The following is a 16,060-nucleotide window of genomic DNA, read 5'->3' as shown; positions in this document are numbered from 1 at the left end:
GAGTGTTCGGCAAAAAGTTGAAAAACATTTGACCGACGGCTAAGCGTTATTTAATTCCAGTAGAAACGTAAATATATGCGTGCAAATAATAAACACGGCTGGAAATAAGATAGAGAAGCAAAAGGTGACACACCTGTGAAATACACGTGACACATTCATAAAGCGCCTATCGTTTGAACGTTTGTTGTGACTGGTACTGCAAATACCGAACTGGATTCAATAGCATATGCTAGTTAACCGAGTACAGCATGTGGAATGCACAAAGAAAATAATACGTATTACGAAATTGGAACGACAGCGCTTCACGATGATTTGTACGCGTACGTCCGTCAGTCGATAACCGCTGGCGATATCAGCATAATAACGTTCAATCGATGACCTACCACCGCGAACGACATTTGTAATATAAAATGTACAAAAAAGAAGGGAAATAAGAAGTACCTAGGACGTTATCGTGAAGCTGTATCATAAATTCTATGGGTCATCTCGGTGGTATCTTCTCATTAAGAAACGATGAAACTGTTCGTCAGCCAATAATTAATAATTTTGTAATAATTTCTATTATTCAGAATAACAATTTTCTTCCCGACGAAACCTCGAGGAAGTAAAAGAATTTTTTAAGTGGAATGCAAACTTTATTGTGAAATGTAGAATAAAGCTACGGTTGCTGATAAACAAAATGTTGATGCGACTTTAAATTCTATTGAAAAGAAAAATTTGTTTTCTAATTTATATCTAAGTTCATATTAACTGCAAAATAAAATCGAAGATTTTATGTAACTTAAAATATTTACAAAAGGAAAGTAAATGAAATGCTCTTAAAACAGGTGAGTTTGCAGGTTAATGAACGTTACTGTTCTGAAAAATATTTCTGTTTATATATATTTCTGCTTTTAAAGAGTGTACTGATCCACGATAAATTTCACAGACGAAACACTGGTAACATAAATAATAGTCTATTCAAATAAGATGATTTCTTATGCACCACCCAGTATATACAAATGCACTGTTAATTATGAAAATAAACGCTGATGCATTCTTGCATCAATTTGTTCTCGAAAGAATTTCAGAACTTCGTTTCATGCGTGCAACTTATTCTAACTTAGTGTCTCGAAATACTTATAACGCTGATAGTGTTATAACTTTATCGATATACGTAATTGTCGATCGAATAAAATATACGTGTTGAACAACAACAGGTAGTTATCAATGGGAATGTACAATACAATTTTAAAGATACGATAATAACGAATATCTATTATCATATCGCCGCATTAATATCTATTATTATAAATGTAAATATCTATTATCACATCGATACAGCCACGAAAATTTTTAATTATACCAATATGCTACAAATCTATCGAGCGAAGAGAGTGATTCTACGTGAAGAAATGAAGTGAAAATATAGAATGAAATTTTTCGAGAAAATTTAATTTAAATATTCATGATAAATGATAATTCAGTGTCACGATAAATACCGATAATATATTTATTAACGATTTCCTTAATTAAAAATTTACACTGCTGAACGAATTGTTGAAAGTGAGATCCTAGTTGATATACACAAATCTTTGCTCTTCGAATCAGAGAATCGTGGATTACTGATACCATATTTTGACATATTAATTCTTTCGAAGCCTGTACGATTCCTTCTTTTAGCTGCAGAAGATTTATACTACGTTCTGTATTGACTATTTCTCTGTGGAATGTGACATTATCTCTGTTTATCAACATAAAAGTGCGAGCGGAAGCAAGAGTTCGTAGGAAATATTGAAATGGGATTTTCTCGAAAACTAAGCCTCGTTGAATTAAATTTTCTCAAAAAATTAAGCTCCTTATGAACAAATTTAATTCTACCTTTTCATGAAGAATCAGTCCGTTTAGAATTATACCACCAGTTATGGAACACCCCGAATAATTAACGATGAATAATGTACACTTCCAGATTTCTAATATAAGGGAGAGATAAAAGATATAAGAAGGAGAAAAATTGGTAAAACAAAAAAAAAAAACACTCTCAAGAGAAAGTAAAGGAAAACATAAATGTTAATTTGAAGTTAAAATTACATTAAATGACACAAAGTAAGAAATTAAAATATTCAAACTAAAATGGAGAAATGGTATTTATGGAATCAACGAATGAAACAACTACAAATCAACAAATAAAAAATTTGTCAAACTTCATACAACTAATTATCCAAAACAGTTTAAAAAAATTTTTAAATAATACTAATATGCATCAGCATTTAATAAATAAAAATCGATTTCAATACTGCAATGTCAATCAAATTGTGTGTTATTTTCCAATGTAAGAATAATGTACATTCTGTTCCTCTGTTATGAAAGAAACAGTAGGTAGTTATCAACAAAATACAGCAATGCAGCCGTAATATTTATAGGATCAGTATTACTACCAACTGGAACTATTTTTAAAGCTATGATTAAACCGTTTCAAACGGGTAACAACGTTATGTATCAATGTTGTCTTATTTTACCTTACTATATTTAAATTTAACCTTCTCCCTTACCTACATGTATATCATTAAGAGTCAAGCGATTTTAAAACATGAATCGAGCTGTAAGTATATATACGTATGTACTGATTGGTATTCAATCACTCCTACGTGATTGGAGAGTTAAAATCCTCCCGTTGTAATTCATTATACAGGATGGGCCACCTAATTATCTTCTCATGCTATGGTGGTATGAGACAATTTGTATACCTAATTTAAATGGTTTCAAGTACGGGAGAAAAACTTTTTTATAAACGCCATTCTTTTCTATTATTTTCAAAGTCACTTCTGTTTTTTTTTAATGAACGTATACGTATATTTGTCTACTGTATGTTGCTGACTTTGTCTATTTTGCACTCTAAAAATTTTAAATCAAATTATGAAACTTCCTTTCATTTTCTGCTATTTAAATTACATGTAAAAATTTAGAGAAGATAATTAGATGACCTGTTTCACGTGGCCCACCCTGTATGTAGTAGAGAAATTTCTTAGCTTGTACAACAGAAACAAACATTTTTGTGTATCAACGATACACAGAGTATCGCTGATTTTTATTTGAAACCTCACAGACCCGGTGATTTTTGTAATTAAAATCACGTATCAGGATATAATTGGAATATACAACGTGTGCGAATGCCAAATTTATAGATAAGTGATCGCTGTAAGTCCGATAAGCATCAGTTGTAATTATCTTCTCGCATCATCTTATTAAGTAAGAACGTTATGAAAGTAACGATAAAGTCGGACGAAATAAAAATACTTTGACGAAAGCAAGATTAATATACACTACCTTCCAAAAGTTTCGGAACACCTGTTAATTTACATTAATAAAAAATCTGCCAGCAATTATAAATAGCAATTTATCTCGTTTCGATTAACTTGAACGATAAAAAAAAAAAAAGACTGAATTAACAAATGCTTGAAATTGCTAACTTTCTTCTGGAAATTTTTATACAATCTTGCGACGCACCAGTGATTCCAAACTTTTGACCGACAGTGTACGTTGAAAAAGAAAAATACAGGTCCCGACTGTGTTGCGAGTACGAGAGCAGATTTGTTTCTCTTGCAAAAACAATTTCAACCAATTAGTCGAAATTTCCGATAAAAATGATTTACGAAGTTCAATTACTGTAAAATACGATAATTAACAACGACTTGCATGAAACTTAGTACATCACTGTCTCTCAAGTTGTCCTGATTTTCGCCTCCCGAGTTATCCCGTAGCTATCCCCATCATTTCCCGGAACTTGCCTATCGAAGTCAAATGCCCGCGTTACCTCTCGTATGCATCAACGGATGATTCAACTGTTGATGCATCATCGAAATGAGAAAAATAAACTGTTACAGTTTTTTTTTTTTTTGTTCGTTTGTTTTTCACTTTATTTTTCACTTCATCGTTGCAAGATTACTTCGATTGTAATTTCTATACTCGTAACAACGATGATAATTACGAAAATCTGAATAGTCGGTGTAACGGATAAAAATTATGTCGAATCACCAAAAATTTATGAGAACATGATTTCGAATAAATGCAATTGCAAGAACATGAAACATTTAGTGTCCCATGTACGAATGTAAGCACCATATAACTAGCTCGCTCTTAGGTCATATTCTGGTCTCCAGTTTACTTGAGAAGTGGTGGGGCGTAAAGAGATAGCAATATGTAGTCAATTCTAGCTCAGTCTCGAGCCGTAGACAACACGAAAGGCAATTGTGTGTTAAACAGTACTGTTTTCCACAAATCTTCTGACATCGTGTAGAATACAAATACATTGGTCACATAGACAAGTTTATTACCATAAAAAATTAGAATATTTCAAGGAAACACTCGACAGAGTAGTATTGTGAAAAATCGTTTTCGTAATCATTCGAAAAAAAAAAAAAAAGAAATATTTCAATATTTGTCGTACGGAGTAAATATGTTTTCGTGAAGTAAGAAAGATTCTTTCGAAAAGTGTTTTCTTCGAAATACCGACATATTAGGAAAGTCATATAATACAAGTGAGAACATGTTACGTAACACATTTTTCACGTTTTCATCGAAAAGCATTTAAATAGACGTGGATACAGCAGATCGAGGTCAAGTATTTCAACAGATAATGTTCATTTTTCATTCACAATATTTGGCTTTTCAAAAATATAACTAGTATGTGCGAGATCGTTTCTATTATAATACAGATTTGACAACCACTGCACTGATGCGTTATTCCAAGTAAACAAAGATACATATCTCGGAATTAAGACTGGAATGATGTCACCCGAGACATTATAACTTCACTATTTCCAATGGAGGATTTATGTATAAACTTTCTAACAAGATTTTGACAGACGTATTCCAAATATTACACGTCGTAAGTTACTTTACCGAGGACAGATCAGTATAGGTTCGCAAAATTTCGAGGTTAAGGAATTGTCTAAATTACCTGTAAATTACAGCAATTTTTTATAATATCAGAAAGAAGTATTAATTGTTCGTGAAATGAATGTTGAACTAATGCATTTTTCTTTCATTAATAGAAAATACATTCTCGTAAAAATTATCGAAAAATTCGTTTCATAACCATTAGTGAACGAGCATGGTAATGTATTACAAGAAGTAAAAATAAATCTTACTGTATCATGTAACGGAACTGCGATTCTATTTAATACCCAATTCACAGAAGAACGGATTTAACATTTGCATAACTGCGCGTCATTTGTTGATAATTGATAATTCAAAATACTGTAACATAGTTAATTATATAAAGGAAAGTTATGCATCCTAGTATAATACCTCTAGAAAAACGTATTTCTTATATGATTAATTTCTTATTTTTATTCATGGAATGAGTTAAAGGACAGAATATGTATGTATGTGTTATTATTAATTAGTATTAATTATTTATCTAATCATATCTAATCAAATTTATCTAATCATAATAATTATGAAGTTATTCTAATTAATTAATTCAGTCAGTTACAAAATGTGTCACATTTACGTATTTTTCCTTATTATTTAAGCAAAAATTCGCTCTTCTTACTTCTTGTTTTTCTTTTTCTTCATCTAATCGCGTACCTCATTTGCTTAACGTTTTCTAGCACACGTTTTGCAGTCTCGTAAAAACACATTTACGTATAAATTTCGAAAAAATAATTTTTTTAAAAACTTTTAATTTGCATGAAAAACTTGAAGATACGCAGAAAATGATATTTTCAATTACGTCCTATCGTTTAACTTTTCCGTTGCTTAATCAAATAACGAAAGAAGATTTAAAAAATATTTATATTTTCATGATTCCACTATCTTTGCACAATTCTCTAATAAATGCTTTTCATGTGGTAAATGTCAAAATATGAAATACATAACCTAACATTCTGAACGATAGTACCTTGTATCTAACTTGAAGTCGAAAAGAACCGAAAGTCAATGGAAAATTGCAGATTTTACATAAACCCTAAAAATGAACGAGGCACGCAGAAACATAATAGAAATCAGGAAAATACTTGACAAAGGAAGATTTGAGGAAGACAGGATCCGTCCGAATATGCGCGAGTCTGGACGCCATCTGTGAGCTTCAAAGCTATAGAAAGGTGAAAGAAAAACTGTTGAGGATAAGTGAACAAAAGAAAAGGAAACTACTAAAAAAGGGAAGAATGGTTAGAAGGTTCTGGAGTGTAAGTTAGAGGAAAAACATAGCATATTTTCAGAGGTATGCTAGCAAAGACGTGGTGACAATGCCACCCATGGTGTGTCAAAGTTTCGTTCCCATCTCTTCTCTAAATATACAAGGTGATTCTAGCAACTGGTGCCCTTGCAAAGTGCATCGATGCATTTCTGAAAAACAATCGTACCATAGTATGGTAAAGCTGGTTAAATAATGCAATGTTTCCCTCTACGATTTTTTTCTAACCTCACTTGGAAGAGAGCTATAGTCTGGCCCAGTTACTAGGATCACCCTGTATAATCGTATCATAAATCAATTGATTAGCGTCTATATACTTTACCCTAAGCGTGCATTACTATATCAAACAATTTGTCTTGAAATATTTGATTTTCAAATTTACGTAGTTTAAAATAGGTAGTATCAATTTAAGTGCCTTAAATGATCTAATACATTTAAATATTTCAATTGTATAGAACGTCTAAAGGATTCGAAGTTTGTCAAGCTGCTCTCATTCTTTCTCAATTGTATTCGAAGAAGTACCAAACGAATAATTGTACAAGAAACTTTAGGAATCAGTATCGTTACACTGATAAGATGCAGATAAATGGCTTCTTTATTCTATCTACAAAGTATCTGGCTTTGAAGCGAATCACTGTTGCAGCGAATGAATCAATTTCGTTCTATTATTACGATCGGCTGACGAGATGCAATGGCAAAAGAAGGGAATGAGTCACTTGCCGGCTTGTGACACACATATGCGAATACAGCCGCGTTCCTTTATGCACGTGTAGTGTACGTGTTCGTAAACCTCGTCTGAATGTTAGGTTAAAGCATGGACAGTCGTGGAGAATCGTCGTACTCTACCGCGGCAGTCACCGCTGTACCCGCTTCTTCTTCATTACTCATCGCTCCGGCGAATCATGCAAATCACGTTTCAAGTAAACATTCATATAACATATATATATGCTCACACGGTGTCGTTTCTCCTTACATTTTCGTTGAAACGTTTGCATAATGCGCACTCTAATCGTCTCTAATGATCATCCATCGTGTATAACAATTTCAATAAATTATAATTCATTTTATTTCCTTCCTTGAACAAATTTGCAAATCGGCAATTTGCAGTTCGATTATCACTTTTGAAGGTGAGATTCATTTCTACGTATTTTGAGCGTTTATTTAATTGTAACTAGAATTATATCTCTCATTGAAAATGTAAATTTTCATTAATATATTCGTTTAATGTTTTCATTGATATATATTATTTGGTCAAAGGTAATATTATTGTCAGTGAGGAAAAATACAAGGCTGATCCACGATAAACTAACAAATAAACAAAGACAGATCTTATTGCACTGATAAAGTGCTTCGGTACTTTAAATAACCTCAAAAAATATAATCAGCGTGTTTTCACGAGACCCTTCGTCATGCCATAGAATATAGCGCTGGGAGAAAATACATTATGGGTTACGGTAACCATACGTCCTCTATTGTAAAGGACAGACTTTCATTTCAGGTAGCTGCCCTTTTAGATTTCTTTACTTTTTTAAAACTCAATTTTCTCCATTACTTTTACAATATTACAGGAAATTGTTTTCTGTTTAGTGGTCTATTGTCGTACTAGCATAAGAATTTTAACGATTATTACGATTTTAAAATCCATTCATCTAAAAAATATCGCTAAAATATCTTTTTTGTAAATTCTTGTTAACACTATATAATTTGAATATCAATTAATTGTAATTCATTATTAAACGAAGCAAAATATTTCGTTAACTATTGCATTTAGAACCAATAATTGTTAATACTTCTTTATTTGGAAATTAATATTCTTCTGAATTTTGTCCTAAAAAATACAACATTCCATTTATCAGGTGTACGAATTAAGTGGTCCACTCTGTATATTACACGTATGTCTTTCAATAGTGTGATTACGAATTACACTGTTAAAATTACACAGAACAAATATAATGAATTCCATGTTTTTGCCAATAGTTAGAAGCCATTTAATACTATACTAACAAAATTGCCGATTCATCTTAGCACATGAATATTTATCGTCACGGTATCAGTACTGTTTTTGTCATTTAATCAAGTCAATCGACTTACTCGTACGATGAATAAATAACTTTACGCTACTTAATTCAAACTACACTTGTGATTACATGGAGAATTAACTACATGCTATGAACATCTATAAACATTAACACGGAAATAATGCACATGATTACTTTCTCACTCTTACAAATAACAATATAACCTAACCTTAAATATTAAGACAATTGACATGTTTTGTATCATTAGTTAAATACTTCCTTAATTCTCTTATAATCTCACTATATATACTTATAAATATTAATAGTGCAATATATAAGTATACGAATCTATGAAATATTGAAATAACTACATACATGGTAAATGAAGATTTCATTCATGAATTAGGAAACTTTATTTTATGGTTAATTTGTCTCAATAAATAACGTTATTGAAAATTCATCCACTACATGGCCTAATGAAGAATTTGAATACACATTGATCTGTAATTTTTATGTATGAACTTCGAAAAAACGGATATAAAACAGGTACAAAATTCGTTTCATTTCTATGAGGACACGACACGTGGATGACCTGCGTATACATGTATGTAAGTATGTATGTATGTATACCATCTGGTTTGTAGGAATGGTCACCTCAATTTCGTAAAACGTGATGGATTCACAAAGAAAGTGGAGATTTAGAAATTCATTCGTTCAACTTTGCTTACAGTTGTCTGTAAAGAGTATGTTTTAGCTATTGTAATTTTAACAATTTTTGATAAGAATATTCTAATTATTTAAACACTACGAACAGTGACCAATTTTGCAATGTTATGTATAACCTTTTTAATACTTTATACATAATGTAATAATTAATTTGAAATATAGCTTAACACTAATGTTTTTAATTTATGATTATAAATAAAGCTAATATGTGCATGTATGTTATTTTTTAAAATATGATATGTAATAAATTCCATAATTATAAAAAAGCAAATTTTGAGAAATATATTCGCGAAGTGCACTTATAAATGATTATGTATATTTTGAAGAATTATTAAAAAGTAGATGCAACGATTCTTTTAGTCACTGTGGTACACCTTTTCCTAAACAGAAAATTAAAAACAAATAACGTCACAAACGAACATTCAATACTCTTTATGTCAAGATGTTACGTCTGACAGATAGAACATTTATAAAATCGGGCCGGTGGTACACGAATAACCTTTCTTCTTTTTTTCGGCGTTATTTGTTATTTTCTATCTGTATACCGATCAATACGTGTGTATCTTTATGACGCGTTCATTGTTAAAGTCAAGCGAATTAATATCAGAAATGTAACTGCGATTTTGCTATTAATGACGTCAATTTCCGCAATACTTGACTTCATTTTATCGCCTTTAATTGTTCTAGTATTTTATCGTTGATAATATACTCTATTTAATTTAGTCCATGCTTGTTATGTATTATTAAATTTTAAATAACAGGAACTATTAGAATAATTTAATTTAATATACTAATTGTTGTTCCTACGTTAACGATAACGTTACACAATTGGCAACACTGATAACTAAACTTAAAAATGCTTAATAATTAAACGATTGATAATTCTGAAGTGTTAAAACATGCTTAAAGTTTTTATTGCACATATAATCAAAATTGAAAATATTACGAACGTTTATTATTAGAAAAACGTTAATCTAAGAGAGGGAAATTCCCTCGCTAGTTAATCTAAAGGCAGTGTCGCCAATCACATCACAGCGGTATGTAACGCCGCGTCGGTATATGTGATCAGTCGCTAATGGATACCAGTGTGAAGACCGGTGACAGATCACACATACCGATACAGCGTTATCGCTGCAGTATGATCACCGGCACTGCCTTTAGGTTAACTAGCGAAAGAATCACCTAGATATAAAGGTAAAAAATTTGAAATAATGTAAAATGTTAATTAAACTTGTTACGTATATTTAATTTTAAATAATTTATGACGTAACAAGAAAACAATTTGACTCTTATAAATCATAACAAAATTGTATTTTCAACTATTATTTTGAAAGTCTCAATTCCCTTGGCACATTTTAATAATAGTAATACATGTTGTTACAAATATGAAGTTTATACAAGTTGCAACATGAAAAATTTAGGAAATACAGTACTAAATATGAATAAATAAAATTGTATTAGGTTATGTAAAAGAAAATTTTCCAACTTTATAATCAATTTTTGTTACTTTTAAACTTAAACTTAAAAGTATAAATTTCATTAAACAAACGAAGAGATTTGACCTTGAGTAATATCCACCGAATATTCTCACTAGCTTAAAATTTGGAAGATGAAATGCATTATTTTACATTTTTACTATGAAAACGTAATTTTAATATCAATTGAACAATACAGTCAATATTTTGACGTTTAATTAATTTTAATGATTCTAAACAATTGTACATCAAAAGTTTGAGTTAGATTTACTGTGAGCTACCAATAATTTTTTTATATTAAATTTGTTAATCAATAATGAGATTTTTTAATATAATTAATATTTCACGAATAAAGAATTTATTTCACGTAAATTTGCAACTTAAAAAGATCATGGGTTCGTCAACGTCTTATTACGTAGTTGAGAAAGTTGAACGCAGTGCGCAGTGCGCACGCGCCTCACTTCAAAACTCGATAGTTGATTCGTAAGAACCACAGTCCTTTAAGTTGGCTACCCTGTCAGTTCTTTGTTCGCTACTGGTAGCGGTTGAACGTTGTCAGCGTTTCTACTGTAACGGTCGAATAGTCTTATTCGTCTTTCGACAGTTAACGAGAAAGATTGTTTGTCACATCGATCTGTTCGATTCTATTAGCTTAATCGCTTTTACTTATACTTTTTCATCGACGATCAAAGAGTAAGTACTATTAAATTAAAGTAACTTTATCCGTCGTTAATACTGTTCCGCCATATTTGCCGGTAAATACGATGCTTCCTTTTCTCAATATGCACGTGTCATTTACTAGGCATTAAAAATCAATATACTTAATTAGTACTGAATGACATTTGTACGTAATTAAATAAACCAGTATCGGAAGAAATAAAGATCACTCTTATTTATACAATTAATCGTTGCTATTTTACATAAACAAAATAATTTGTATCACGGTATTCAAGCAAAACAATAGGAAATAGTATTGTAGATTCTTAGGTCAAACACGAACAGCAAAAAGTGTTTTACTTTGTAACACATTTTTTTTTTCAATTCTTAGAAGCGTGAGCCGATGCCTATATAAAAACAAATATATTTCATGTTTGTATAGATTTTTCTTTGAGAATGTTTTCACATATTATGCTTTGTGCTACGATGTCCTTGCAAACCGGTTTTTTGGTAGCAGGATGTATGTTTAAGTATTATTGAAATTAAAGTAAATATAATATTTACCAATTTTTATTTTCTATAATAATATGCACGAAATATTTTGTGCATAATATATCGGTTAAATTGTTTTCTAACAGTTTCATGTTTCGAATTGTAACGAAATAGTATTAACTTAAAATGCAAAATTTTATTATTGTTGTGAATTTCAGCGGTTTGTTTATAACTTCTATTGTAAAATTTTATAGGATATAATGGACGACGATTGGGTTCACGATTTTAGTTCTTCTAATGCACAGAATACATCTTCTGTGAGTAAAAGTTTTTCCATTTTACAAATAATTTCTAATAAGAATTTATTGTAAATAAATTTTGAAATTAGTTTGAAGGTGGACGCAGTTATGGAAAAGGACGTGGTTTTATAATACAAAACAACAACAATGATGATTGGAGTGCAGGCTATAAAAATTCCAATGGTGGAGATACAAACAATGATGAATCTGGTGGTGAAAATAATTGGCAACGTAATGATGATGGCAATGATTTTGAAGGCACTGGTAGAGGAGGAGGCAAAGGGAGAGACAATGGTAGAGGTGGATTTAGAGGAAGGGGAAGTAATCGGGGCAGAGGAGGATTTAGAAATAGAGATGGTGATGATAGAAATTCAGATCACAGAAGAAACAATGACTATGAGGATGGTGGTGATACTGATCAGGATAATAGAGGTGTGAGGCGAAAAGGAACATACTCTGGACATGGTGACAATGATGATGAAGAACCAATGCAAAAACCTAGAGAAATATACATTCCACCAGAATTACCTAGTGATGAAAAATCCTTATTTGAAAATGGAGTTGAAATGGGCATTAATTTTGATAAGTATGATAAGATTGAAGTTAATGTAAGTGGGGAAAATGTACCTCAACCAATAGAGAAATTTGAAGCTACTGGACTTAGAAATATCGTGTTGGAAAATATAAAAAAGTCAGGATATACAAAACCCACTCCAGTACAGAAATATGCTTTCCCAATTATAATGAATGGCCGTGATTTAATGGCTTGTGCACAAACAGGTTCAGGAAAAACTGCTGCATTTGCTGTTCCTATTATAAATACATTATTAGAAAAACCTACTGATTTAATTATAACTTCAACATATTGTGAACCACAAGTGATTATTGTATCACCTACCAGAGAACTTACTATACAAATATGGCAACAAATTGTTAAATTTTCTTTGAACTCAATTATAAAAACTGTAGTTGCATATGGTGGAACATCTGTAATTCATCAAGGAGGAAAACTGTCTAAGGGTTGTCATATACTTGTAGCAACACCTGGAAGATTATTAGATTTTCTAGAGAGAGGAAGAATTAAATTCTCTTCTGTTCGGTTTCTTGTCCTGGACGAAGCCGACCGTATGTTAGACATGGGATTTTTGCCTAGTATTGAAAAGATCGTAGATCACGAGAGTATGGTTCCTCTGGGTGAAAGGCAAACGTTAATGTTTTCTGCTACTTTCCCAGATGAGGTACAACACTTGGCAAAAAGATTTCTAAACGATTATCTATTTCTCGCAGTTGGTATTGTAGGTGGAGCATGTTCAGATGTAGAACAAAATTTTTACGAAGTTGCCAGAAACAAAAAAAAAGATTTACTCAGAGAAGTCTTAGAGAGAGAAAATGATGCAGGCAGATTAAGTGGTACCTTAGTGTTTGTTGAAATGAAAAAAAAAGCAGACTTTATTGCTGTTTTTTTATCTGAGAATAATTATCCTACTACCAGTATCCATGGCGATAGATTACAAAGACAAAGAGAAGAAGCATTAGCTGATTTTAAAACTGGAAGAATGTCTATTTTAGTAGCTACAGCTGTTGCTGCTAGAGGTTTAGATATAAAAAATGTATCACATGTTATAAATTACGATTTACCAAAGGGAATTGATGAATATGTTCATCGAATTGGAAGAACTGGTCGCGTTGGAAACAGAGGAAAAGCGACTTCCTTTTTTGATCCTGACGATGATGGACACCTGCGAACTGATCTTATTAGGATACTGAAACAAGCGAGTCAACCTGTTCCAGACTGGTTAATGGGTGGAAACGCGAACCGAAACTTTATGCCTGGAAAGGGCAGTAAGTTTGGAGGAGCAGATGTCAGAGGAGTATGTAATCTAATTATATTCCCATGATGATATTGTAATTAAAAAATAGACAGTATATAGATATTTTTTCTATACAGTTTGAAACAACTGGAGACGAATATGCCGAAGAAGTATCCAGACAACCCCCCGCTGAACAGCAGCTTGAACCAGAAGACGAATGGTAGAAAGTTTGCTTTTTTCGTCTATGCACTTATTCGTATTATTTTGTTAGAAACAGGGTAGTAAACTTTGTTTCTTTATTCACTAAGTTCTCACATATTTAATGCTGATGTTGAATGGAAATCAATGCGTAATAGTAATTCTTTTTGTTTGTATCGGATTCCACAATGATTAATAACACGTTTAAGTGAAATAGACTGGATTATGTACCTCCTTAGAAGTATAAGTTACACATGAGATAACGCAATGTTACCTTCTTTGATATAAAGAGTTTAACTTTAAGAAATGATGCGCAATTTGCGCGAAACGTTCCAGCTGTATCTCTCGACACAGTTTATTGTACTTTATCGACCGTACAAATGTTAGTTTTTAAGAACAAATTATATAAGCATTTGTCAAAGCTTCTATTAAGAAATAATGATAAAAACTATAATACTTTTGTAACTTTGGAAATCTATACATGTTTATGTTAAAATAATAAAAATGTTGTACATACCGTCATTCATGCCCATATCCATTAGATGTAAATCCTCGTCATTAAGAAGAGATGAAAGAAAACCATCAGTTGTTTGATTGATTGAATCAGAAGTTGGTGTATGGTAATACATCATATCTGCCGGCTCAGATTTGTAAGCTGCTCCGCTTTCTGCACCCATCGGTTCACTGCTGTTTGTTAAATTCATTGATGTTGCCACGGCTGAACCCAGATTTGATGACCCACCTATAGCAATGAGTATTTGAGTTCGAAAAAATTAGATGGTGAACAAAATTTGTTGCATTATTTCTTCACATTGTTCATTAGATTTGTTATATCTGCTACATGTGCGTTTTACGCATTGCGTGATAAAATACGAGGGGAGGGTCAATAATTATCCGGAATATATTTATAAAATTTATTAAAGCATTAATAAATATGTGTTTCTGCATTGTTTTTCAATATAGTCTCTCACTCAGTTAATATGGGTCAAAAATTTTAGGCCTTTCATATGTAGTTATTTTGAATGGTTTAACTACGTCATAATCTGAAAACACGAGGTTAGGATTATAGGCGGGATATTGCACTATTTCAAAGTGTAGTTTTTCGAAAGCTTCAATAGTTAGTGTAGCAAAACTATTGTTTTTTCTTGGTGCACACTAGTAATGAAGTAGTCATCTAATATCTCCAAAACATATGACAGGAGTGAGCTATTAAGTTGAAATTTCAAATGGAAAACTAAGAGTTAGTGACATTTACGATTCACATACAATTCGCAGTATAGTCTGTAAAAAGTTATAGGCCTTATTCCGGACAATTGTTGACCCCCCCAATTGTAGATAAGGAACAATAGTTCATATTTTCCTGTTTCGCAGTTTTTTCTTTTTATCACGATTTATTACAATTTATCCCAACATCGAGTGTGACATGTTCTTGTGTTAGTGAGATGGATATGAACAAAATTACATCGTGTATAACATCAAATTTGGTTAACTCAATGTCCAGAAGACTGGTGGTAATTATAAGATCAAAAGGAAATCCTACGAAATATTAATTAATGTATTTAACTTATTTCTTTGTTATGAAATTAACATAAATTACTTTTTTATTGTTGAAATTTTAAGGTATATTTCTCATTTAGCAATTGTACGAATACTTATTGCTCGCATATATCTGTCGATTTTTGCATTTTTCTTATGAATTTCGCAAGTTATACAAGTATCTGATATTTATTTGCATGTCTATTCTAGAGATCTCCGAAAACATGTACGAACTCGTTTTACAAAACTTAGTTAATTAACCACAATTTTACGTTGTTTGAAATTAGTCGGTGTACGAATATTATATGTGTATAGAAATAAATTCTACTTATATCAACTAAAAGTCATTGTGCATCAGATTAAAGGAAAATATGATCGCTTTAAAAGTGATTCCAGTTTACGAAGGTCCTTGTTATAACCAAATGAGGTTATGTAATTGTCGCATAGTGCAGTTGATACAACACTCGAAGTATTTAACCTACTGATACAAAGATTTGTTTAAAATGAATGTAAAAATTTGGAAGTTAGACTTTTCTCTCGGAGGATATACATATGTATATCATATCATAATACATACGAAAATTTCATTTCAACTATCATTAAATATTAATGTTTGCGTCTATATCAATTTTAACAATATCGTCATATATGTATATATAAAATGATGGTA

General features: G+C 31.4%; 2 protein-coding genes across 7 annotated transcripts in view; one reads left to right on the top strand and one right to left on the bottom strand.

The window, feature by feature from the left end:
• Window positions 1-16,060, bottom strand: part of LOC108574426 (segmentation protein cap'n'collar) — a 130,397-nt gene that overhangs the window by 11,070 nt on the left and 103,267 nt on the right. For 5 of the 6 annotated variants that reach the window (XM_017937013.1, XM_017937016.1, XM_017937010.1 and 2 more), the window contains exon 7: window positions 14,372-14,596. In XM_017937013.1, the coding sequence (XP_017792502.1) occupies window positions 14,372-14,596 (225 nt within the window). The remainder of the gene's footprint in view (window positions 1-14,371; window positions 14,597-16,060) is intronic. The other variant, XM_017937012.1, reaches the window with a different exon arrangement.
• Window positions 11,015-13,880, top strand: LOC108574411 (ATP-dependent RNA helicase vasa). Its single transcript, XM_017936995.1, has 4 exons — window positions 11,015-11,090; window positions 11,801-11,863; window positions 11,935-13,716; window positions 13,794-13,880. Exons 2-4 carry the CDS (start codon window positions 11,807-11,809, stop codon window positions 13,878-13,880), a joined length of 1,926 nt encoding a protein of 641 aa, XP_017792484.1. The 5' UTR covers window positions 11,015-11,090; window positions 11,801-11,806.

This window comes from Habropoda laboriosa, unplaced genomic scaffold, assembly GCF_001263275.1.
Source record: "Habropoda laboriosa isolate 0110345459 unplaced genomic scaffold, ASM126327v1 scaffold214, whole genome shotgun sequence".
NCBI lineage: Eukaryota > Metazoa > Arthropoda > Insecta > Hymenoptera > Apidae > Habropoda > Habropoda laboriosa.
This window is presented reverse-complemented; position numbering and strand designations above follow the sequence as displayed.